The 24,015-nt window shown below is 36.8% G+C and overlaps 5 protein-coding genes across 14 annotated transcripts; 3 read left to right on the top strand and 2 right to left on the bottom strand.

Moving 5' to 3' along the window:
* Window positions 1–146: 146 nt before the first annotated feature.
* On the top strand, window positions 147–2,802 carry LOC113205741 (protein O-glucosyltransferase 2-like). 5 transcript variants are annotated; one of them, XM_052267521.1, is made up of 8 exons: window positions 147–296; window positions 709–822; window positions 909–1,117; window positions 1,202–1,410; window positions 1,493–1,740; window positions 1,818–2,055; window positions 2,133–2,432; window positions 2,507–2,802. In XM_052267521.1, the coding sequence occupies exons 3-8, from the start codon at window positions 997–999 to the stop codon at window positions 2,624–2,626; spliced, it is 1,236 nt and encodes a 411-aa protein (XP_052123481.1). In that variant the 5' UTR covers window positions 147–296; window positions 709–822; window positions 909–996; the 3' UTR covers window positions 2,627–2,802. The 5 variants fall into 5 exon arrangements, with proteins under 5 accessions (XP_052123481.1, XP_052123479.1, XP_052123477.1 ...); XM_052267519.1 differs by having other exon boundaries at window positions 157–296; window positions 706–822; XM_052267517.1 differs by lacking the exon at window positions 147–296 and adding an exon at window positions 369–439.
* On the bottom strand, window positions 2,790–12,558 carry LOC113205737 (polycomb protein Asx). 3 transcript variants are annotated; one of them, XM_026421471.2, is made up of 15 exons: window positions 12,354–12,558; window positions 11,452–11,622; window positions 10,798–11,311; window positions 10,359–10,671; window positions 10,125–10,278; window positions 9,417–10,018; window positions 9,077–9,339; window positions 7,443–8,987; window positions 7,044–7,159; window positions 6,692–6,934; window positions 6,160–6,609; window positions 5,937–6,065; window positions 5,760–5,837; window positions 5,559–5,654; window positions 2,790–5,469 (listed from the first exon to the last, which is right to left on the bottom strand). In XM_026421471.2, the coding sequence occupies exons 2-15, from the start codon at window positions 11,533–11,535 to the stop codon at window positions 5,248–5,250; spliced, it is 4,809 nt and encodes a 1,602-aa protein (XP_026277256.1). In that variant the 5' UTR covers window positions 11,536–11,622; window positions 12,354–12,558; the 3' UTR covers window positions 2,790–5,247. The 3 variants fall into 3 exon arrangements, with proteins under 3 accessions (XP_026277256.1, XP_026277254.1, XP_026277253.1); XM_026421469.2 differs by having other exon boundaries at window positions 5,745–5,837; window positions 7,044–7,153; XM_026421468.2 differs by having other exon boundaries at window positions 5,745–5,837; window positions 12,354–12,557.
* A 622-nt stretch (window positions 12,559–13,180) lies between these two features.
* Window positions 13,181–14,203, top strand: LOC113205743 (tetratricopeptide repeat protein 19, mitochondrial). The gene is given in 4 exon segments (XM_026421480.2): window positions 13,181–13,214; window positions 13,217–13,391; window positions 13,469–13,688; window positions 13,762–14,203. Coding segments are annotated over 4 exon segments (720 nt in total). The 5' UTR covers window positions 13,181–13,195; the 3' UTR covers window positions 14,068–14,203.
* Window positions 14,153–17,781, bottom strand: LOC113205739 (ankyrin repeat and LEM domain-containing protein 1). Its single transcript, XM_026421476.2, has 6 exons — window positions 17,415–17,781; window positions 17,161–17,322; window positions 16,830–17,077; window positions 16,629–16,720; window positions 14,843–16,534; window positions 14,153–14,757 (listed from the first exon to the last, which is right to left on the bottom strand). Exons 1-6 carry the CDS (start codon window positions 17,492–17,494, stop codon window positions 14,476–14,478), a joined length of 2,556 nt encoding a protein of 851 aa, XP_026277261.1. The 5' UTR covers window positions 17,495–17,781; the 3' UTR covers window positions 14,153–14,475.
* Window positions 17,782–18,021: 240 nt separating this feature from the next.
* On the top strand, window positions 18,022–22,667 carry LOC113205745 (sex-lethal homolog). 4 transcript variants are annotated; one of them, XM_026421482.2, is made up of 6 exons: window positions 18,022–18,183; window positions 18,737–18,937; window positions 19,051–19,226; window positions 19,325–19,438; window positions 19,572–19,732; window positions 21,756–22,667. In XM_026421482.2, exons 2-6 carry the CDS (start codon window positions 18,770–18,772, stop codon window positions 21,944–21,946), a joined length of 810 nt encoding a protein of 269 aa, XP_026277267.1. In that variant the 5' UTR covers window positions 18,022–18,183; window positions 18,737–18,769; the 3' UTR covers window positions 21,947–22,667. The 4 variants fall into 4 exon arrangements, with proteins under 4 accessions (XP_026277267.1, XP_026277270.1, XP_026277271.1 ...); XM_026421485.2 differs by lacking the exon at window positions 21,756–22,667 and adding an exon at window positions 20,124–21,451; XM_026421486.2 differs by lacking the exon at window positions 21,756–22,667 and adding an exon at window positions 19,835–19,980.
* Window positions 22,668–24,015: the final 1,348 nt, after the last annotated feature.

Raw genomic sequence — 24,015 nt, 5'->3', positions numbered from 1 at the left:
GACACAGGAGCCGATCTTTCGACGATGCTTGGAAGAATCGAGCACACGCCTTCTACGAGAAACAACAACTTGCTTGAGCGGATGAGCGGGGTGGTGGGGGATGGTGGGGGAGGAAAGAGACCATAACCCCTACAGGGGTTTCAGTGCGGCGACAGAACGATTTACAAGAAAACTAGAGAACTATATTCGACATCTTCGTATCCAGGGAATCCACGATTAATTTTTCCTTGGGCATATAGGCTTCTTTTATTACATAAAGACGGAAACATCCCGTTTGACTGGAAATAGTAGCTCTCGTAAGCGTTCAGGCCTGCGTCGTCGTCGTCTGGTTGTTGTCCCTACCGCACCCTTCCCCTCCACCACCCTCCAGCCTACCCCCACCCATGGATACTGCCGAGCATCGTCGAAAGCAACGGATTCAGATAGACAGTTTTAAAAAGTTATTTACATTAAATTTATCGATGACAATTGCACTTTAAGCTGCGAGTGCCCCAGCATTCATCTTCTCTGAACTAGTAAATCCCGGTGGCATTGAAATCTAAGTAACCAATTTTCATGTAATCGTTCCGTTATTGCGGCCTGTAAAACCCCGCTGAGACCCTTTCCTATCCCTCTCAACTCTAGATCTCCTGCACCAAAACAAATAATGGTTCCCTTGTTTACCTGTTCAATTAGTTTACTGACACTTCTACTTGGATATGTCAGCAGCACTGATGTCGATCCTAGTCTATCACGTGCATGGGGACCCGGTTTGCACCCAGAATCAATCGTCTTGCCTGCTCGGTACTTCTTCATTCAAGCAGTCGACAAAAATAACATAAGGTAAGTCACAGTTAGGTTAGTAGCGAATTTTGTTTACCGGTACTTTCTGTTACGTTCTTTTCATTTTTTGAAATTGGTTGATGCAGCCTGCACACTTCACCTGGTGATGTATTTAAAGTCAAGATTCTGGGGAAGTCCCCAGATAGGGCATCAAGAGCAAGCTGGATACAAGTTATGGACCGAAAGGATGGTTCTTTCATTGTACGGTATAAACTCTACAACACTATGGAAGATTTAGAAATTCATGTGCAATTTAATGATAGACATTTATCTGGCTCTCCTTTTAAGACCAAAGGTAAGATTTAAGTGTAAATTGTACAAGGACTTCAAACTGATTTTCTTCTTTGTGTTTAATACACTTTTGATACTATTCTTACAGGATACTCCTATGCTGAGGAATGCAGTTGTCCAAGAAGTAGTTTGAATCAGTGGTTGGAGGTCGTAGAGTGTCCAAAGTATGATCAAATTGACAGAGACCTAAAAATATTTAAAAGAGTACAGTTTAGCAAGCTGTATCCGGTTATTATGCAAAGATTTAATCAACCTGAAAGTATGAGTGTTTGCAATTATATCATCAAAGAGAACAAGGTATATCATATTTCCAATGAAAACTTCAACATAAATGTTTTGACGTTACTCTTTGCTTTATGTTTAATTGCCATGCATTCAGATTTATCGCAGGTGCTTTGGAAAACATGTAGGTTTTAAGATGTTTGTTGATGCTATTCTGTTGTCAATGAGTCGGAAACTATATCTGCCTGACATGGAGTTTTTCTTTAATCTTGGGGACTGGCCCCTCTCTCCTTCAGCTGGTAGACCCCTGATTCCTCTCTTTTCTTGGTGTGGTTCAGATGATACTGTAGATATTCATGTCCCTACCTATGATATTACTGAGTCCAGCTTGCAATGTATGGGGCGGTAAGTTGAGCGTGAGCTGACACCTGAATTTCTTAAATTAGTGGTTTTGAAAGTAGAGCCATTTCATCTTTTCACAGTGTGATGCTAGATATGCTCTCAGTTCAAACTAATGTAGAGCTACCATGGGATGAAAGGGTGACCAAAGCTTTCTGGCGAGGCAGAGATTCAAGGAGAGAGCGTTTGCATCTTGTATCCCTATCGAGGGAACATCCCGATCTCCTAAATGCATCTCTTACTAATTTCTTTTTCTTCAGAAATGAAGAAGAGACTTATGGACCCAAAGAAAAGCATATTTCATTCTTCAAGTTTTTTGATGTAAGCATGTGCTTTAGTCTATTTCATTTCTTTCTACTGGAGCAGTACATGTATTTCATGCCATTGCTTTTTCCCAGTACAAGTACCAGGTTAATGTAGATGGTACGGTTGCTGCATTCCGATTTCCGTACCTTCTTGGTGGAGGGTCCATGGTCATCAAGCAAGAGTCAAAGTATCATGAACATTTTTATAGTCTAGTAAGACCATGGGTACATTATGTGCCGGTCAGACATGATCTATCCGACTTAGTCGACCGCATTCATTGGGCACAAGATAATGATGAGAAAGCATTAAAAATTGCTCTTGCAGGACAGAAGTTTGCGCAAGAGAATCTCCTTCCATTAGATGTGTTTTGTTATCATGGCCGGCTTTTTCAGGTGAGCTGTGCTAACATTCAATAAACAAATTCAAAGGGAATACAAATTAAGATTGGTTTCTTTCTGCTTCCTAGGAATGGGCAAAGAGACTAGTAGATCCAGTTGAAATACGTCCTGAAATGGAATTGGTGTCCCAACCTTCTGAGTCTTCAAAGTGTGTTTGTGAAAGCATGTTAGTCAAAGATGAGTTATAAATGTAGACTGTTAGTGTTCTTAATTCATTTATGTTCAGATCAAAATTATTGTTTTTACAAGTGCTTGAATCAAGCAGAATTTCTATATCTATATCATTCTTCTGAAATGTGTAAGTAGTTGGGAAAGGAAATATTCCATTAATACTAATAGTAATAAAACTCATTGAATATCAAAAGTTCAAATTTTACTTCAGATATACACAAATAGTCAACTGAATAAAAAATTGTGAAAGATCATCTTCATTTTCTCTGGGATGAATCATTCATTGATAAAAAGTAAAAGAGGGCCTCTTGAAATTTTCATCTGATTTATGAATGATGGAAGGAAACAATAAACAATCAATTACTGCAAAATATATTGGAGAGTATGATGAATTGAAGTCATATGCTCAGAAGTGAAACCATGTAATATATATATATGGCAGCAGTGAATCAGACAGAATGTGTTGAGGTGTTGAAGAATACTAAAAAGATAATTTACAAGAAAGATTTTTTTTTTAAAGGAAAAGGGAACTTTCAGTTAAAAATTTTGCATTTTTAAGGCAATCCTAATTCTAAAAAGAATTAAAACACACTTTTTGAGTGGAATAACGGATGTTGGTGTGGTAATTGACTTTACTAATCCAGAACAGTAAAGTAAAAGCCTTGGAAATGGGGACGCATAATAGGTATAGTAGCAAATATTAACATGCTAATTTTCTTTTTAAAAGAAGACAGAATTGGGAAGAGGGCAATGTGATGTCAATGAATGTCTAGCTAACTCTATTGAATTCAAAATTGTCAAAACAGCTTACTAAAGGCTCTTCACGGAAAAGAAATCAGGAAGAGGATACAATCATAAATCATCAAGAACAGAATTAAACCCGTTACGACGGGGAATAATGATTAATCACTTACCTACCAAGTGAAAGAAAGCTGGCAATGCCTTAAAATTTGAGTTACTGGTGTTAGTGAACAACAACTTACTTGAAATCTTAATCACAGCGGAATTTAACAGTAAAACGAACATGTTACATAACAAAATGACAAACAAATGAACAGAGATAAAGTTAAAAATAAACAAAAATTTACAATAAAATTTTAATTAAAAGTCAGAAACAACAATATTGTAAATCATAAATGAGATCTTACATGAGTTCTTCACTATCTCAGTTGCATTTTTGAACAGAATAGTTTGTTCATAGACAAGTGAGACGTGCTATATAAAGTGAGTCATAGAAAGAAGAAAGACTAAGAAAAAATTAAAATATAATACAGAACATTTAAGTCCTTATAAATCTGCGAATGAATGGGCAAACATGGGCCCTCAGCAAACAGTTGGGGCAAGCCCAATGAATGAGATATGATGTACTGAATTCTGTTGGGCATAAAAGGCAACAGAAAAAGCACACATTATGTCTTAAGAGAATCAGAATGCAAGCTCATTAATGATGTCTCCTCCAGTGGAAAGACAGACATCATAAATTAATACGACTCACATTGACCATACCCTACGCTCTAGGGTAGAAATGCAGATGACATATTACAGGGAGAAATATAACCATCCAAGTGGTCTAAATCTAGTGCAGTTATAAAATATCCAATTCAGTCAAAACTCTTAAACCCAAAGAAATCTGAATGTGACAAGTAACAAATATACAAGTACAGATTATACTGAGGTTTACAAGTCAAACAAGTTATTTTGCATTTTACAACGCTAATTTTGATTTCATTTAGAGAAATGTGTCACACATGTCTCTGAGCAAATATTATTCTATAAATCTAGAGCTGTACATTTATTTACAACAAATTTCAGATGAACCACTTTTTGGCCAAAATATGTTGATAACTACCCATTTGTAAAAAATATATAACTAAGGAGTAGCAACTTTAAGAGGTTCATTCATTGCAAATGTCAAAACTAAAAAATGATGTTGATTGCACAAAGGATAACCTTTTGAGAGGTGTTTTTGTTTTTAAAATAAATATAATAGTGTACCAGTAAATAATGGAAATTTCAAAAAGAGCAACAACTAAAAATAGATACTTTTTGGTATGAAAAGCTTTTTACAATAATGTTAAGAGTTTCTAATTATTATAATACACTACTTTGTACTTCTGTACTCTACCCTCTAGAAAAACCACCACACAGCTAGCGCAGGACTATTTCTGAAATCTCCAAGAGCAAAGATACTAGATTTCTTAATGCTGGCATTCAAATGAAAGGAAATTTATAGCCGAGATCGAGATGATAAAATAGAGCAACTCAGGTGCCTTCTGAAAATTTAGGAAAATGTCACTGTTTCAATGGTTGTTAACAAAAAAGTTTATGTTCTCAACTCCTGGGCAGGCAGTTTCCAACTGATTTTTAAAGACACTATTTTTAACTATCCACATATATACTATGACTTTCCTAATTGTGATAACTAGTAACCTGTGGAATTTTCTTTAGAATCAGCTTGACAATAACACATCATTAAATTCTGTTTAACAATCATTAGAGCTTGATATTTTAGAGGATCCTTTGGATAACAAGAACAATGTCAGTCTAGATTTTGCAGAGGTTTGTCAAAAAAATATATTTGTTGACTGGACAAGTCAAACCTTTGAGCACCGATTGTCAAAAAAATCGATACGCTGATCTATCTAATTAGACACATGACGCACAAGTGCATTGGACCCATGCAATCGTCATGACAGAATGCCCCACACTGTTTACACATTACCATGGCTTTCAAATTACATGCACAATCATTTTTGGGTCCATTTCCTTCACTCACTGTTTCATGTGAATGATCCTGCAGTGCTTGACCTGGACTTCCTCCACTACTTATTAGGCTTTGGCCCTGTCCATGTAGAATTACCTGTACAAACCAGTGGAAAGACTATCATAATTCCATGCCCTTTTCCCTTGTTCACAAACAGAAGATTGGATAAGTTACTTGCAACGAACCTGAGGGTATGCACCAGGTATATGGTCTGGCATAGTAGGGACTGAATACCCTTCTTGTCCACTTCTTGTTACAGCTTGAACACCAGGACTAGGTCCCTATAAGTTGGTAAAAGAGGTTGTGTTAAGTCAAGTACAAAAAGAAGAAAACTAGGTTGGCAATAATTTATTCATCATGAGTTAGTCTACCTGTTGTCCATATACCTGCTGGTGAGGCTGAGAACAATCTGCATCAACACTAGAGGGTCTGCCCCTAACTGCTCCAACAACTCCACTCAAAGCCTGAATCAATGATGAAAAAAAGAAACATGACAAAATGTTTCTGATTCAAATGTTCCAAAGAGATGGTCATTCCACAACTAAAAGCATATCAGTAGTTACCTGGTTATTGGAGGGTGGTGCACTTGATGCTCGTGGCGGTGTCCCTCTTTTTAGAGTTCTTTGATCAGCACGTTGTAGTAGTATGTACTGAGCCATTTGTCCAACAGCAGGGGCAATATTTTCACCTCCCTAAGGTAAGTTATGATTGAAACAACATGCCATAAAATTACAAGAACTACACAATTAATAACAGCAGACAAAATAAAGAATTGCTTGGTCCTACCTCTGAAGAGGATGCAGATTGTGACTGGGGAAGTACAGCCATTGTCACAGGAATACCTTGCTGTGAAGTGAAGACATGTCTCACTAGAACAGGTGGAGATGGTTGTCTTGCTTTTCCTTGTTTAACAATAAGTGCAGGTGCTGGACTCAGACTAGATCCAGGACAACTAACTAATGGCACTACTGAAGGCGTGACATTAGGAGAAACATTTCTAGGTCCTCGAGATGAGGTCACTGCACCATATTGAGTTTGAGCAGAGCTTGCCCTCTCAGCTGAATTGTCATTTGAAGGCTTTGCAGTATTGCTCGCTAAAAGGGAAGGAGGTGGTTTGAGTTGAAATCGCAACTGATCCCGATTGGGTGAGTTTTGGATCACAGCCTGACAAATTTGGTAACTTCTCTCTAAATTAACAGCTCCAGGTGGAGGTTTAGAGGAATTGTTACGTCGACCCTGAAAGATTAAATCATATAGTAGATAAAACATCATTCAGTACATTTTACAGTAAATATAAATAGACACATCAGGCATATACCTTCCCTAACTGTCCAGTATCTTTATTTCTTTGTTTTGGACGAAACTGAGGGGTTGCCTGAGGTAGAGTAGAAGTAGGCGTTGCAAGAGTGCGCAGTGGGGTATTGCTTGAGAGAGCTATATATGGTAAAGCACTTGAGCTAACAATGTTACTTCCTGCAGCCCGCACAACTATTCCAGCGCTGGGTGGGACAAGAGGTGCTGTTACACTGGGTCTTATTGATTGTGTGTTACTGGACATTGCCTGCACAAAAAGATTGGGAAAATAAAATTAAGGTGTGAAGAAATAGAAAAAACAAACGAATATAGTAATTTTCAAGAAATTAAAAATAGTTTTGAAATGTAATACTTACAGATGAGAGGCAGACTATGGTTGGGGGAGGTATCACATTTGGGACAGATGTGTGGGCTGCGCTGCTAGAACTCACTGTCCCTTCAGTGCTAGCATGGACATCAGGAGTAACTGTAACTGAAATAAGTATTCAGGTACGTATTTTCCAATACACTAACACAGCACTATTAGATACCTGTAAACACAGGGTAGCCAAGCAACAAAAGTTGTGAAACTCCCTGACTTTTCTCTGAATTTATGTGATATTTTCTGAGTGTCTTTTAAACCACACATAATATAAGCTAACACATCACCCGAAACTCCAAAACAAACACAATGTGATATTGTAATTTCCCCGAACATTTTTTTTTTTCCTGATTTCAAGGTTGCATGACTACCCAGATACATAAAATTCATTTACCTTCAAGCTCCAATTTTACTTGATCAGTTTGCACTTCTGAGAACTGATCAGCTGATGTTCCAGCAACATTTATTTCATTGTCAACTTTACTCGGTAAATTTCTAATACTCTCCAATTCTCTGTCACATCTCTGGGAGCCAAAATTTATACTACTGGGTGATATACTAATTGCAGAGGTACAACTTGAGAAATTAGTAGCTGATAAGGCTGCATGAGATGTAAATGAGCTTTCCTCCATTGGCATAACAGAAACACTACATTCTGCTATGTCATCTACTCTTTCTCTTTGTTCCAGTCCATCTACAGCATTAGCATGTGCCTCTAAATCTTCTAATAGCTTTTCTGTACTTGAATCTACTCCATCCCAGTCAGAGTCAATTTGTGGAGCACTTGTGGAGGAGAGATCACTTGCATCCACAAATGTTTTGCTCACAGAAATTTCACACTCTGGGGATCCAATATCACTAGTATCCTCCACTGCATCATTACTATCTTCATCATCACTTGGTTCTCCATTCTCATCCTCCTCAGCAATATCATCCTCATCTCTTGAACTTCTAGCATCATCAAGACCTATATCTTCACAACTATCCCTTTGAACAGTGTTTGTAATCAATGTTGGCCCATGACTTCCATCTTCAAGGCATAAACCACCAGAATTCAAGTTTTCAGTTTTCTTTTCAATTGGCAGACTATGATCCTCGCAGCCTTCACACAGCCCTACATTTTCTTCTCTGGTTCTACACAAGCTAGCTGGTTCTGAAAAATGTTCATTGTTGTCATCTTCTTCGGTATCAATTGCCATAGCTTCATCACTCACTTTGTCGATTTCAAATTGGTCTTTGAGCTCCTTATTTTCTGATGAATTATCAGGTGCATTTGTTATTGGATTTTCAAAAGTTCCAAACAGTTCTGTTACAGAGTCTGTACTACTGCTGCTACTAACATTAACAACTGTTAATTTTTCATCAGTGGTTTTCACAATTTGATCTTTCTCCTCACTATGATTTCCATGGCTCTTACTGTCAACAGCAATATTATTATCATTTTCCCTACAAGCAGCTGTTTCCTCATTAAAATCATGAATTTTTTCAGGCTTTTCATCATATTTGGATATTTCTTCATGAACAAATGGTTTGTTGTCGTAATTTGCAAAGATAGTATCATGACTTTCCTTTTCAGAGGAATTCTCTATTAGAGCAGGTGAAACGTTAGAAGGAACCAATTCAGCTGCAGGACTCTCTGCCCCTCCTTCCTCATCAATGCAGTCTGAACGCACAACATTTACCTCAGAAATTGCATCTCCTCCCTCAAATGGACTCTCCCTATCATCATTTGGAGTGGGAGTTACTTTTCCTGATGTCTGGACACAATCCATTTCCATACTTGATACATCATCCATAGTTCTATCTTCACTTAATAGGGACTCTTCTGCCTCTGCTTCTGTGTCATCATAAACTGATGTTCCATCACCTCCAACTGTAACTATCTCGAGAAGACTTGATCCATCTCCAACTTCACTAGCTCTGTCATTCCATTCTCCAACTGAAATCCACAGAAAAAGGTTCAAGAAACATTTAAGAAAAGAAAACCAATTAGTTAGGTAATTTTGAAAAAATGAAGAAAATACATACGTAAGACATTTGGTTTTAATGATACATGTTGGCTAGGACTGGTGTCAGATGGCCTAAGTTTTTTGCAAATTTCAATTTCTTCTCCATCTCCTTCCCTGGACCTTTTCTGAGAGTTTGAATCAGGTTGTAAACAGTTAATATTTTCCTCAGATTTAAAATCGTCATCTTCTGAAACCAACTCAACATCTGCTTCAATGGCTTTTTCAAAACTGCTGTCCAAGCTTGTATCAATATCCTCTTCATTTCTTGAAGCACCAAGTAAACTGATGCAGAAAGAATATTAAAGAATTGTAAGTATATAACCCAATGTATAAAAGAGATAGATTTAAAAAAGACTTACTCAGACTCAACAGAATCATGATGAACAGTTGACTTTATTACATCTTGAGAACAGGTGGGAATCGATGAGCTTGTTACTGATGATGGGGTGGCTAAAGTTGATGAAGGTACAGTTACAGTGACAGTATCAGCAGGATCAGGAGGTTCAGAAGTTTTAACAAGTTCTGCTGACAATCTCAATTTTTCTGCTTTAACCAACTCATTGACTGGTTTAGCTTGTCCTATTGACGATTTAGCTAATGTTATTGAAGTAGGAATAACGGGTGGTGTGGATGTAGTGGAGGCTGCTTTCATTGATGAAGTACAGGTCACTGCTGAAGAGGCAGCATTAGCAACTACATCACGATAATTAGCAATAGCCCGGGTAACTGCACCATCAGACCGCAAGCGGCGAGCCAATTGAACAGGATCCACAGGGGCAGGAGTTGGTGCAAGTTTTTCATTTGAAACTGAGACTGTACTGGTATGTCGTAACTTAATTGTTGTACGAATTGGAGCACGGCTGACATTTTCAACAGTATTTTCTGGATGATGAGAAGGTGGTGGGTTAGGTTGTAATGCCGGCCGATGACGCCAACCCCAAATTGGTTCAAAATGTTTTAGCTGAAGAAAACAACAGAAACACAAATTAATGAGCTATAGAAGCACAACATTATAGTAGAGCTGGTTTTTGAAAATATAAACAAACTAAAAAGAAAGGTGATTCTACCTTCCAGGGATCCAGGCGATTTTTTTCTCTTTCTGCTTCGGCTCTTAGTCTCTGTTGGTTTTCAGTTGTGAATTCACCTTCAGAAAGTCTATCTCTCCATTCATGACAAGCTCTAGCAAAAAATTCATTGTTCAATCCAGAGGGCGTTATTTTGCTGTAAGTAATCAGAATTGTGCTCATTAGAATATAATTTACAAATGAAATTAGAGGCTCCCATACACAGCATCAACAAACCTTAATCCGCTCGGACTATGAACTCGATCAACTGGGGGTAAGAGCTGAGTGAGTTTGTGTTGATAGAGGGGCGGTAGCATACTGAGAGTATGCTTATTCAGAAGAGCTCGCAGATTAGTATTAACAAGTATTGAGTCTGGAGTCTCTAAATCTATTAGACCCTCTTCAGTTTGTCGTAACTGTGCAGCAGCAGACAACTTTTTTGTACTCTGCTTTGTATTTCGCTTTAAACCACGCTTGTTCCGCCTCATCCTAAAGCCTGGGATTGAAGCTAATACTTCACGCATGGTGGATTGATGAGTGACACCACTTGCTGCGGAGGACAAAAATAAAATAATATGGTGTAAAGCAGTTCATATAAACAAACATAAATACTACAGAAGATGAATTCTTTTACTCTCACTATATTAAAAAATATAAAATGAACTCAATAACTTACCATACATAAGATGATGATTATTGATGCCATCCTCGCCTTCTTCTATATCTTCAGGTTCTTCGGCTTCCTCCATATCATCATCATCATGTTCAAGATCTAGTCCAATGTCAGGAAGGACAACTACCTCCTCCTCTTCATTCAAAAGGTCAATTATTTCAGGATCCTCTTTATGTTTTTCTGTGTCATTACTTGGACATTTAGTGGAAGCTTGGGTTAAACTGTTAAAAGATTGATGGTGAACAGTGTGTTGAGTCCGAATGGATCTAACATTCAATCTGGCAGGACTGGCACTGGCAAGATGTAGGCCTGCTGCAATAGTTGTATTTTTACGGCGCCTTTTGGCTTGTTGTCGTAATGCATGTTTACTTCCGCTAATTCTTTTGCTAAGAGGAGTAACAGATGATTGAGCAAAAGATTGCTGAGAACAAGTGGCCTTTGTTTGAGAAGCCGGAAGAAGAGAGATTGGTACTTGTGTGATTGACACTTTTGCATCCTTTGATGTACTTGGGTAGTTCTGGGAATAAGATATGAAAGATTATGCAGCTATAACTATAAAACAACATCCACAACTAAACCTTTAAAATCTCATGGAAAAAATAAATATTCAAGCCATAAAGAATTTTTAATTTCTATTTCTTCAGTAAAAATACTTGCCAGAGCATCTCCAACAGAAGGCTGCATGAGAGGATCAACTGATTCCGGCACTCCATCTCCGTCTCCTCCATCGGTTGCTTCCATATTGTTTTGTCCCTTTCGAGGACCAACACAGCCTCATTACGATGAGGCACGACAGTCTTTCAAAGGACTCATACCGTAGCAACGTACCTAAATTAAACGAAAAGGATACCAAATAAGATATTAGCTTGAGAAATTTCTTAATTTGAAAAGTTAAGTACAGATTGAAAAGTATAATTCTCTCATCAAACTAACAAAATGAGTAACAAATGTTTTTATAAAAATAGGGGAGGCCTGATGAAAAAACAAAAAACAATAATACTTCACAGGAGGGAACATAGAAAGGTGCAAGTATTCTACTGTTCATGACCACAAAAAATTATTAAAAGGAACGGTAACTAGGCAAAAAATTTCTAACATGTATGATAATTTTGAATTACTGATACAATTAAGTTTTACAGTTTCTAATGTATTAAAGAAAGTTGAGGGAAAATCGGCAAAATGCATTTTGTTGAAGGGTAAATTCTTGGAAGTTGATGCCAAGTAAGTGACGAGCAAGGACAGGCTTACTTTCTCACGCTTTGATCTGTTGCTGAAACTTTCTTAAAACATGACATTTGCAGAGATTTTGACACAATTCATTGACATCAGGCTGATGACAACAAAGTACATTGACATTAAGATTTTTAAAAATGGGAAGGTTTCTCTGCGCCCAGTGGAGACGATAATAAAGAGGTCAGGTGAAAATGCTAAAAAAAAACTTGCAATAGATACTGAAAGTGAAAAATGAAAAGCCTGACTAGCTTTCCAGGCGCAACATAGTTGGGCCTAGCATAAAGCGTTTTGAAGCGTCGGGACAGCTAGCAGAAGTCAATACTCACAGTTTTAACAGTTTCACCCCATCTCACTATTTTGTGTCTCAATTCAGGAAATACAACTGGGTTCTATGCCAGTGTAAACATGCGAGTGACTTGTAAATCACAACAAGAACCGTAACAGTAAATCGTCAAATTTTCGACAAAGCCGTTTCTTTATGTCAACATAACCCGACATTGTCTACACAGAAACATGGGTGCTTTCCTTAATCATTCCGCTCCGTTTCGAGCTAACGAGTGGGCACATTGACCAGGGGTGTATCCCCTACCGCCTCTGCGCCCCTGCAGCGAGACTACCGAAAAACATAACCACCATCATGGCGCTTCTTAGACACTGTTTGCAAAAATCGCTTCAACGAAATAATGTACCGTTTTGCACGTTCGCATCGTCTAAAGTCACATTTAGGAAGCAGGGGAATGAGTTAATGCCATGTAGGGCTTACTTTCACAGAGTGACAAACTCGGAAAGAATGGCAAGAGCTCTGCCCAAGTGTTGTAGTTGGGGTGAAAGCAGACACGACCATGGAAAGCAGAAGAAATCCAACTCTCCTTATTCGCTTATGTTCGTCCCCGCTATTTTTAAAGGCTTGTTTCCTGGTGAGGAAGCCGAAGAAACCAACCCTGAGTCTAAACTTGTGAATCTCATCAAGCGGAGTATTCTACTAATGCAGGCAAGAATCAAAATTTAGTGTAAAACTATTTGTTACTTGACGAATATTCTCTTCGAATATATGATATTGTTATGTACGTTTTCAATTGGAACGGTTCCTGGTATTTTCAGAAAGGGGAACCAGAGAAAGCAGAACGCCTACTTCATATTGCCTTGAAAATGGCCCAAGATCTTAAACATGAAAAAGGTATTACATATGTTTATGATACTATGGCTAATTTGGCTTTTGAGAATGGTGAATACTCAAAAGCACAAGGGCTCTTTGTTGAAGTCTTACGAAGATTAATAGGCAGTGGCCTCTCTCAAGATGATATGATAGTTGTTAATATTAGCCTCAAAATTGCAGATACTTTTGTAGCTCTTTCAGATTATGAGTGAGTTACATGATCTTTTCATTTTTACTCTCATCTAAATTACTTGATGCTGATTTATCATGTTTTTTACACCACAGGAAAGGGGAACAGGGGTTCTTGTTTTGTATAGACACTTTAACAAAGAAAATATCTGAGGGCGCTTCTGATGAAGACACATCAATGCTCCTCGCTCAGAGTTTAGATCGTTACAGTTTGTATCTTCTACATGCAAGACGTCCCAAAGAAGCTGCCAAACACATAGAAAAGGCAGTAGAAATAGCAGAGTCTATTCTAGGCAGTTTAGACAACAAAATTGGGGTGAGTATATTTTTCTAATTTTTCCATTTGATTGCAGTGTTCTTACTCTGCTCATAATTATTTTGTTTTGTAGGCAATTCTTTTATCAGATATGGGAGTTATAAAGACAGCAGCTGGTGAAAGTGAAGTAGCTAATCAGTGCTTCGAGAAAGCTCTCCAAATTGCTAACAGGGATGAGGTAGACACCAGTGTTGCTGTGATAATGGTAAATCGAGGTATAGCACTAAGGGATAACGGCATCCATGAAGAGGCCAAGCATTGGTGTGAATTGGGACTCCAAAATGCTTTAAAGGAAAATAATAAATCAATTTTGAAAGCTGCCCAGGAATGCCTCAAAGACAATAAGAATGAAAAACCTAGAAACTATAAAAAAGTCTAATTCTATGTGCATTCCAAGGAAAACCATTTCTATTCAACGAAGATTTAAAATTAAATCAATCCAATAGGATGCCTTGTTAAGTGACTAGGAGACCTCATAAACGTGTATTTAATTGAAATAAAATATTTACTTTTAATGTGCGTATGAATAAATGGTTTCAAATATTTACACATGAGTACAAGATTAATGTTGGCAAGTTAAAAACTGAATTTGTGATTACTTATTATGCTCTACAATACAAACAATAATCACAGACCAAAACAAATATCACAAAATAATTTTAAACTTTTTGATCGTCAAAAACAATAATTTAACATTTTGTAGCACACATTTGCTAACAGTCACAATCATTACAGGAAAAAAAATCAGGATACACATCATGGTAAAATTGATTTACCAAAGGTACACTTAGTCAATGTCACCTGGTCGTAACTGCCGTTCACCTTCACACAAAAAGATGCGCATTGCTCTGTACAACAAGTAAACACCGAGCTGCTTTTTCTGACGAGTTCGCCAAGTCGAGGCTGGTCCATAGTATTCTCCACCTTTTAAATTAACAAGGTTGTTAATTCCCATTGCATCTATCATAGCTGCTTCCCGAGTTAAGGCTTCAACTGGAATAATGTTTTGAAATATATGAAGGCATACAACTCCATGTCCATCTTTCCAAATGTCAAGAATGCGTTGAATCTGAAACAGGGAAATTTTCTTTAAGATGCTTCAATGTTTTATTCTACAATGATAAGGATAATCAATCATAACAAGTGAGTTTTACCTTAGAATTACTACTTTTGCCATTTTCTCCTTTATTCCACAAGTGCACAGCTTGGTACAGATGCGCATAAGGTCTGGAGCGTTTTCCTTTTCCAATATAAAATACAGAAGAAATAAATTGACGCCATGTTTCGAGGTCATGTGCAGCTACCTTTGCAGGTAAATTGTTACTTAAACGAGGATCAAGAAGCAAGTAGTTGAAAGAAGATTTAGCCACACCCTCGCGCCATCTTCTGTTTGGATCAGGTTTCTCAAAAGGAATGGACATGAGCTTTTCAAACTTGGCATACGTAAGTACATCAGTTTCCCAGTCACTGTTGTGCAGCACACGTTGTAGTTCAGATGGGTAGTTTGATGATACTGACACAGAAGTAGGCTTGCATTTGCTTTTCTTTAAACGATACAATCTCCGCAAGTACACTTTTTTGGTTGTAGACGTTATAGGCCCAACAACCTCTCCAAAGGACACCAATTCTTTTCGCAGTGTTACAGCATCATAGCTAAAACTAGCAGGAACCGATGATACATCTGAGGTGGCAGTGGGAGCATCACTGAGAACTGTGAGAGGAGCTGAAACCACACTGTCGGTGTCAGAAGGACTGGGAACATCAATTGGCTTGGTGAACAGATGATTTTCAATTAAAACGACACCTGCTTCATCATCTGTGTAACGGTACTCTTCAGCTATTATTGTACCAAAGGAAGCTGTTGATGATGCTTGAGATGGTACACTTCCTGCCAGAGTTCTATTCAGGGCTTGGGACCGTTTTCTTCTTGGTGGGCGTTGGGGAGCATCAGAGGTTTCCACAGGAAGTACTAATGGTGTAGCTTCTGGTATTGTGCTCATAGCTGACAAAATTGGCAAATCTTTCATTACATCAAGTGTTGGTCCTTCATCACAAGTGACATATGACTGAGAGTTACTTGAATTTGGGCTCCCTTCTTCAGAGAAGCATGACTGACTAGCAATCCATTCTACAGATGTATCAACAGAATCATGGAGTGGAACAGCATCAACTTCATCAACAGGGGAGTTTTCCAAGCTGGTCTGGTCATTGCAATTCACATTTGGGTCACTGACATTTTCACTGCCAACCAAGTCAACTGATCTTGAAGTCTTATAGCTCAAGTTTTCACTCACATTACTCTTATTTACATTTGTCAATAATTCAGCTGATAAGTGCTGTGACTTTTCTAATTTCTTTGTTTTTTTGGACTTGCCAAAACTTTTTCTTCCAAAATATCCTGAGCTTCGTTCAAAAATGTTTCCTTTGCTTGAATCCTCTTTTGATAAATCAAAAGACTGCTTGCAGAAGCCATTGAATCTCTTCTTCAATTCTTCAAGAAATAACTTCTTTCTTGCATCAGTGGGAGGTTTCAATAAATTTTTTGAAGGAGTCATACTTGAAGAACCTCTTTCATTTGTGCTGTAATCTATGGTTTTTGGTGTCAATAGTTTTGAACTAGTTATGTTAGGAGTCCTACAATCAGGACTTATGTTCAGGACTTGAGCAGGTTCAGGAAGCCGCTCACTTGCAACATTTCCACAATTTATAGCTTTATGATGAGTTGGTGTACTTGTATGAAGCACTTGAAGTGGAGTAAATTCCTTGTGGCACCATTGACGAACATATTCTTGACTTTCCAAAGGATCGATATTCCAGCTGTACCCAGCATTTACCTGCTTTGGTTTCTAAAAACAAAAAGAAACAAGTATTAATTTCCGATAATTTTCAAAATTAAATATAGAATACAGTACTTATAATCAGGTTAAATATGGGCTGTACCTGTACTGGTGAACACACAACTGGAGCACCAATATCTTGGGGTGATGTAGCATATTCAGCTTGCATCTCACCAGCATTTACAACAATAGTTTCTGCAAAAGCAATCGCACATAAGATAATTTAAAAAGCAAAGTTTTACTGTGTTCTTTGACAGAACAGCTCAGCTTTTTGGATAACTATTTTGGTGTCACTAGCACTTACCCAAATTAAAGTTAAAGCGAGGCACACTAAGACCTTCACTAAGGCGATGCCTACGATCTAAAAGTTGATATTTCTGAAGAATAAGAGCTGTTTCCCAATGCTTCTCCTTCAGAGCAAAATGGAGGGGGGTGTAACCATAATCAGCATCACGCAACCAAGGATCTCCTCCACATGATAACAGTAACATTAAGAGGTTGGTCCTGCCCCATACTGCAGCTACATGTACAGGAGTCAGACCATCTTCGCTTCTGAATATTAAGAGAAGATAAAAGGTATGAAGGAAAGTAAGCAAGAACAGCACAAGTGGACGAAATAAAGGCTCAACACCTACCTAATATTAGGATTGGCGTTGTGCTGAAGAAATATGCGAGTAGCTTCTTCAGCAAAGTGAGCACAATCACATCCTATCACCAAGTGAAATGGGCTAACGCCTCTTGAAAGAATGACAATGTTGGGGTCAGCTTTATCGTGGTCCAGTAGTTTTAAAATTTCTCTGTAAAATGGAAACAAGACAAAAACAAGCAGAAAATGAAAAATCAAAATCAAATGGAATAAACAATTATTGGCACTGAATGGTATACTAACTGCAAACATTTCTCTTCAACAGCTTCAAATAGCTGAAGAGCTAATGACTGTTTGGTCCTATCATAACCTTTTGGACTCATAGTTCTCCTAGTCAAATTTAGAGTTTCATATTAAAGAGACACTACATAAACAAAAGATGAGGCGGTAACGTCTACAGCCAGAAGACGTTTCCACATCACGATTAAAGGACCATTACGCTGCTGTCACGGTAATATGACGTGACGTTCAAGTAAAATTGTAAACAATGCCGACGGGACGTTTGAAAGTATGTAAGAACAAATTAAGAAAAACAACGATTTGCTAATGAAAAATTTAACGGTAAGTTATTTGTTTGTAAGAAAGAATCTAAGTCACTGATGTTCTTAGCACCTGGTTGCGTGGTTAAAAATACTTTGAATCAGGCTGACTATAAGCAAAATTTTGATTCATTTTAATGAGAAAATTAAAACTGTCATCAAAATACTCTATTTATACTCATATTATATGGGTTATGCTTGATTCTCCCCAGTGTCATGCTCACGTGGGTCACAACTGCCATAGTCAGCATAATCCCATCAAATGTGGGTTATCTGTTCAGAAACTGTGTTTAATCTTAAAACCACATTAAAGATATGATTCTGTATACAAATCAATAAACTAACATCAATTTAAGTTTTGATTCAAAATTTAGTGCTTTGGTACCATACCATAATCAAAATTAAAATTTCCCCTCATGACTTCAGCTGTATCACCAGGATAAATTTTGTAGGAGGACTTAGGATTATTGGAGGTAAGCAGTGAATTAACAAAGATTTTGATAATTTTATGATTTATTGTGGATTTCATTGCTTGGCAACAATTTTTTGCGACTCAAGTCTATCGATTGGAAAGTAAGGAACTTAATCTATATTGCTGTATTTGTGATTGTGAACCGTCGTCTTCAACTTTTGTGATCAATTTGTGTTCAGATCTTAATAACAATTTCATAACTGTAGTCTGCCGTCAATGATGTATGGGTAGTCGTCTGTGGTTATTTTTGGAACCCATTGAAACTCCTCTTTTAGTTTAAACCCTTGTATTTATGACTTTTCTCGTGCTATCAAATTTCAGTTTTGAAGTTCCTAACCTCGATTATGACATTTGTTGTGAATAGTTATTTTTGTTCTGCCCATTCTCTTTTTTTCCTGAGCTGTGGAATTTTCGGCTACTTTAAACCTCTTCTAACCATCTGTTCAAAGAATTAATTTATTACTTCATGTTGAACCACTATTTTTCAGTCAAGACTATGGTGCCACAGAGGTGAATATAATTTTTGTTGCTATAACTTCAATTTGTTTTTACAGCTTTCCCATTGGTGACAGGGAAGGGTGATTAACATGACAGACTTCGGTGGTGGACAAAATCGGTCCCAGGGTGATGATGGGGATGCAAGAACAAATCTCATTGTTAACTACCTACCACAAAACATGACTGAAAAGGAACTCTACAGTATGTTTGTCACCATTGGCCCTGTCGAAAGTTGTCGGGTTATGAAAGATTTCAAGGTACAAATCTTTGATTTTGCAGAATCGAGTAGTTTTATCAAATCCTAGATTTTTACTCAACCTTAGATGTTAATGCAAAATTCTTACTATCTTTTACATGATCTGTTATCTAGACTGGCTACAGTTATGGGTTTGGATTTGTTAATTATTCGAAGGCTGAGGATGCTGCCCATGCAATATCTACATTGAATGGTCTTCAAGTACAAAACAAGCGCCTTAAAGTATCATTTGCCAGGCCATCTGGGGATGATATCAAGGAGACTAACCTTTATGTAACAAACCTCCCAAAGTAAGCTCTTTTAAAATATATTGCCCTTTCATTTTTTTCCCTTCTAGTTTTTGATTATTTTGATATATTTTATTGATAAATTTCTTTTTGCGTTGCAGGAATGTTTCTGAAGCTCAGTTAGATGGATTGTTTGGTAAATTTGGTACGATTGTCCAGAAGAATCTACTTAAAGACAAAATTACTGGTATGCCCAGAGGAGTAGCATTTGTCAGGTTTGTGTGCCAATTAATGAGTAATTTTTAGTCATATTGATCAAAGAAATGCTCACCCTCAGTTCATTCTGATCAAATTATAGTGTTCTTTTTTTGTGTGTAAGAAAACTGTCTTGTACTTTGATTCTCTTAGATTTGATAGACGTGAAGAAGCTATGGAAGCTATTCAGCACATGAATGGAGTTATTCCAGAAGGAGGAACAGAGCCACTATGTGTGAAAATTGCTGAGGAACATGGCAAACAGAAGGCTGCCTATTATGCTGGCTGGCAGGCAGGTTATACCCAAAGCAGAGGTAAGTTCAGATAAATCTATCTAACTTATGTATATTCAGGTTCAAGCAACACTTTTAATTCATATCCACTAGTACCACTTTTAAACATTTTATTTACTGTAGATTACTGAAGTTGAATGTCATAGCCTTGATGGAATGTTAAATTTTTCCTCAGTCATAATTGAAACTGATCAAGCTTTGTATTCAGTTTGAGTTTGTAACAAACGCATGAGATGTGGCACTTAATTGGAGCCACAACACTGAGTTATTATTTGCTACTTTACTAGCTGAAAGGTCCATCAATTCCTCCTTCAATCTATCATAGCCAGTTTTGTAAAAGTTGTGTATTGGTCACAGTTGAGATATACTCAGACAAGATTCAACTGCCATTTTTCTTCCATTCTATTTAAAGCCGCAGCGTGTAACTACGCCCTCCAAAATTGGATGAAGCGCCAAAACAGGATGCATGCTCACTCATAGAATTTCAAGCCCTTCTCAATAAATAATAACTTCTATTTAAAACGTAGTTTCTTTTAGAGTTGAGATCTGGACACAAATAAAACTGCTCTGTACATAGAATTTTCCTTAAACTTTTTTGTTTAGAATTTATTTTTTATTTTTTTCTGTGTTTGTCACTTGTATGAAATTGCATGTATTGAAGTAATTTCTGAAGAGCAAAATACAGAACATGACTCAAATTTGTTGACTTATTGAGCTGCTATTTTACATTTGTTCTGTGCCATAATATTTGTGTATGTAATGTGTATTATTGAGGTTGGGGTAAGTATTGACATTTTAACACTACCACACATTCTCATCTTCCAATTGCCATAGTTGTTATTGTGTTAAAGTGCATCGAACTTTCAGCAAGTCTCGTAAATTAAAGTCAAGTTTATGTCCTGAGCCTACCCCAACATAACTGTTATTTTCTCCTCTGAAGATACTTTATTCTGTTATCCTAAATGATAGTTGCGTATCTACACTATCTATATAAAACTTGAATTTTTCCAGACAATGTGTCTCAGGAAACGTAAGCCCTTTTTGCCACTTCTTGTTTGATTCAAACAAGAAACTGGAGCTATCTTTTTTTTCTTTATTCAAATATTTGAATATAGATTGCCCAGGCCATTACGGTCATAGGTTGTGGGTTGACATCCCAACCTTTTTGTGGATAATTGGTTTGGATGTTGTAACATACTTCTATGGACCTGAGACAATCAGTTAAGCAAGATATGTACAACACATTCCTTTAAAATTTTGTGATGCATTTATCATAACAATTAAGCTGTCTCCCATTTATTTATTTATTTGGTAATCAACATTGGTGGATACTTACTGTCAAGCATGATTCTAGCTGTGTGCTGTTACATGTTATTGAAATATGTATTTTTTTTGTTGTGTCTAGTTTGTTTATGTTTTTGCACCCCGTGAGTAGTCAGATCCTTCGCTTTTAAATCTTAAATATGTAAGCCAAAATTTTCAAAAATACTTTTGTGGAGGTCGGCTCATAAAATTTTACTATTATTTGTGACTGATTACATGCCAGGAAAATTACATTTTCCTAGAAGCCTCTGACATCTATAAGTAGTTTGCATTACTTAATTCTCTGGATTTTTGGTTAGTGAGTTTTTCACACATGTAGAAATTGCCAAGTGAAACTGCATGTGTATGCATTTGTGATGCAAAGCAATAGCTTTGGTATGTAGCTATTTATTTGTGGATTAAATTTCCATTGCTTCATTCTGTGTGTTTTATTTCTTTTCCATTTTAATACGTAGCGACAGTTGCCTGTTTTAATTTCACCTTTATGTTTCATGTTAAAAAAAAGTTTTTCTTTAAAAAATGAGATATTGGAATTTTTTATCATACACAGACTTGTTTTGTATTCTTAAGACTCAATGAAAAGCGAGGCACTTTGGAAGATGGGAGGGATTATTCGGATGTGAAGCATCACGTGTCCTCTAAATTTTAGTGCCGCTTTTGATCCAAACATTCATTAAGGACAGATCCAAAACTGACACAAAATGCTGCCTTTATGTTTCAGGGATGCCAGTCTCAGTTGTTGGGAGCCGAGGGCGTGGAAGAGGAGGACGAGGTGGCGGAGGAGCCAGTACAACTGTTGGTAGTTTTGGACAAAGTGCTCAAACCTATGGAGCAATCCGCCAAGATAAACTTCAACATCGGTACAACCCCATTGGTATGGGTGGAGGCTACAACATGTACAATTGGAACTGAAGATTTATGTGGAAGAGTAACTTCAGCATCAAGAGTCTTTTCTGGCATGATGCGTCTTCCTTTTTGTGGTGATAATAAGAAACTGTTAAATCTATTAAATTGGCCTTACACTGATTTGCTGATGTAATTATCTTTTATTGTAGCTTGTGTGTGTATGTATAAAGGTGAGTGAGTGTATGTGCATACGTGTGAGTATGTGTGTGAGTTTGAGAATCAGAATGAGTGCTAAATGTGCAGGCCTCTCTTTCTGAACACACAGAAGAATGTACACATACCAAATGGAGGTATACTGCAAATATCTCATTTATGAGAATTGTTTGAATAGAGAAATCATATTAACTGTCCCATAGAAATGTTCTCACAATTTTTGGTTTTGCCATTTGGGACTTAATATGCATTTTACTTACTTCACTGTTAAAATTAGTATCATCACAATACTGGCTTTCTATGCACCATTGTGTCAAGAAAATTTATTAGTCTAAATCTTTGGCTTTAAACTTTATTCAACAAGTATGCGTTGTTTTACAATCCCTGGGTTCACATTAATTTCATCATTAAAAAAACATATTTATCATCATTGATGATCTAAAGTTAGTTCTGGCTTTTGACAAACCTTCTGAACTGACGAGGCTTGGTCTGCACAGCTCAACCTCGGAAATGTTACTCTTTGTAATGTATCTAAAGTCTTATTTATATGTACATTAAGATGTTTACAACTTTTTTTCTTCTTTTTTTTCATCTCAGCCCCTCTGTTTTAACTGATCAGTTGTTTATAAATGTGATTTCTTCAGAGCTTGAGGTTGTAATTTTAAGTCAATTACTAAATGCAAATATTTCAACCAAGTAAATATCTGTGTATATGTACGACATTGATTTATTACATAATGAGACATATGACTTCATTTTATGTTTTGGACATAAATTGGTTTACATTCCTAATCATATTGATCACTTTGGACAGAATTTGGCCTGACATCACTAAACAAATTAGATGCGCACCATCTGTTTAATTGTATTTTGAAAAAGGGTGCATTTTTAAGGAATCATGTTTTCTTTTAAATTTATTATCTATCCAGGTATGTTTCATTTGCACCCAAACAACAAAGTGTTACAGCTTCAAGTCAAAAAATGTCGTCGAAAGTATCTGTTATATATTTTTATTTTAATAGTGCTGAATTGTTAAACGGTTTCATAAGTTTTTCTTTTAAATCCTAAAAGGGTATCTTGTTTTATGGCTAAAGCAAATCAAGCTCTTGTCCTGCCCTTTTGTTTTTCATTTCTAAAGGTTGTAGAGGTATTGTTCTTTTTTTCCCTCAGTAGTACAAAAGAAAAGCACAAACTTATGGCTAAATTAGACCTAAGATTATATTGTGTTTTCCCTTGTGTTGCAAAATTTGTTCCTTAGAAATTCCATTAAATTCACATGACTCGTATTTTGAAAATGATTTGTTAATGTTTAACCAAAATGTAGTTGTGGCCATTGTGTATTGTTAAATTTTGAAGAGGTACCTAGTTTCCTTTTACAAGTTATTGTTATCTGATGTAAATTATAAAAGTTTATGTTAACTGCAAAATATTTATCATTCCTTAACAGTTGTATAAGGAGAAGCTACACTGGCACATTCCTATGAATTTGATGGACAATTGAAAGAGCATGCAGAGAGGTAGGGTAGATTTTTCACCATCATCTGGTGATCTTAAATATCAATATGTATCAGTAAATTTTTGGAGTATCTGTTTATCTTCCCACCAAGTGTTTTATTCAAACTGAATCGAAGGAAATACAGTTCAAGCTTTGCTCTCTTTCTAAAACACATTATTTGTAGGTGTGCTTGAAGTTTCAATTCCAATTAATTAGTTCTTACCCTGCTGTTGTTTCTAGGGCTTTGTAATGAGTATTTTAACTGTACCTTTGAAGCTCTCCAAATGTCTTGCTTTTAACATAACTTTTTTGAAAAGATGGATTTGGGGGGGCCTCCTTCAATCTATCATAGCCAGTTTTGTAAAAGTTGTGTATTGGTCACAGTTGAGATATACTCAGACAAGATTCAACTGCCATTTTTCTTCCA

The sequence above is a fragment of the Frankliniella occidentalis genome, unplaced genomic scaffold (assembly GCF_000697945.3).
Source record: "Frankliniella occidentalis isolate FOCC.00 unplaced genomic scaffold, Focc_3.1 Scaffold53, whole genome shotgun sequence".
In the NCBI taxonomy this organism is placed as follows: Eukaryota; Metazoa; Arthropoda; class Insecta; order Thysanoptera; family Thripidae; genus Frankliniella; species Frankliniella occidentalis.
The sequence above is the reverse complement of the archived record's forward strand: the minus strand, read 5'-3'. Positions and strand labels throughout refer to the sequence as shown.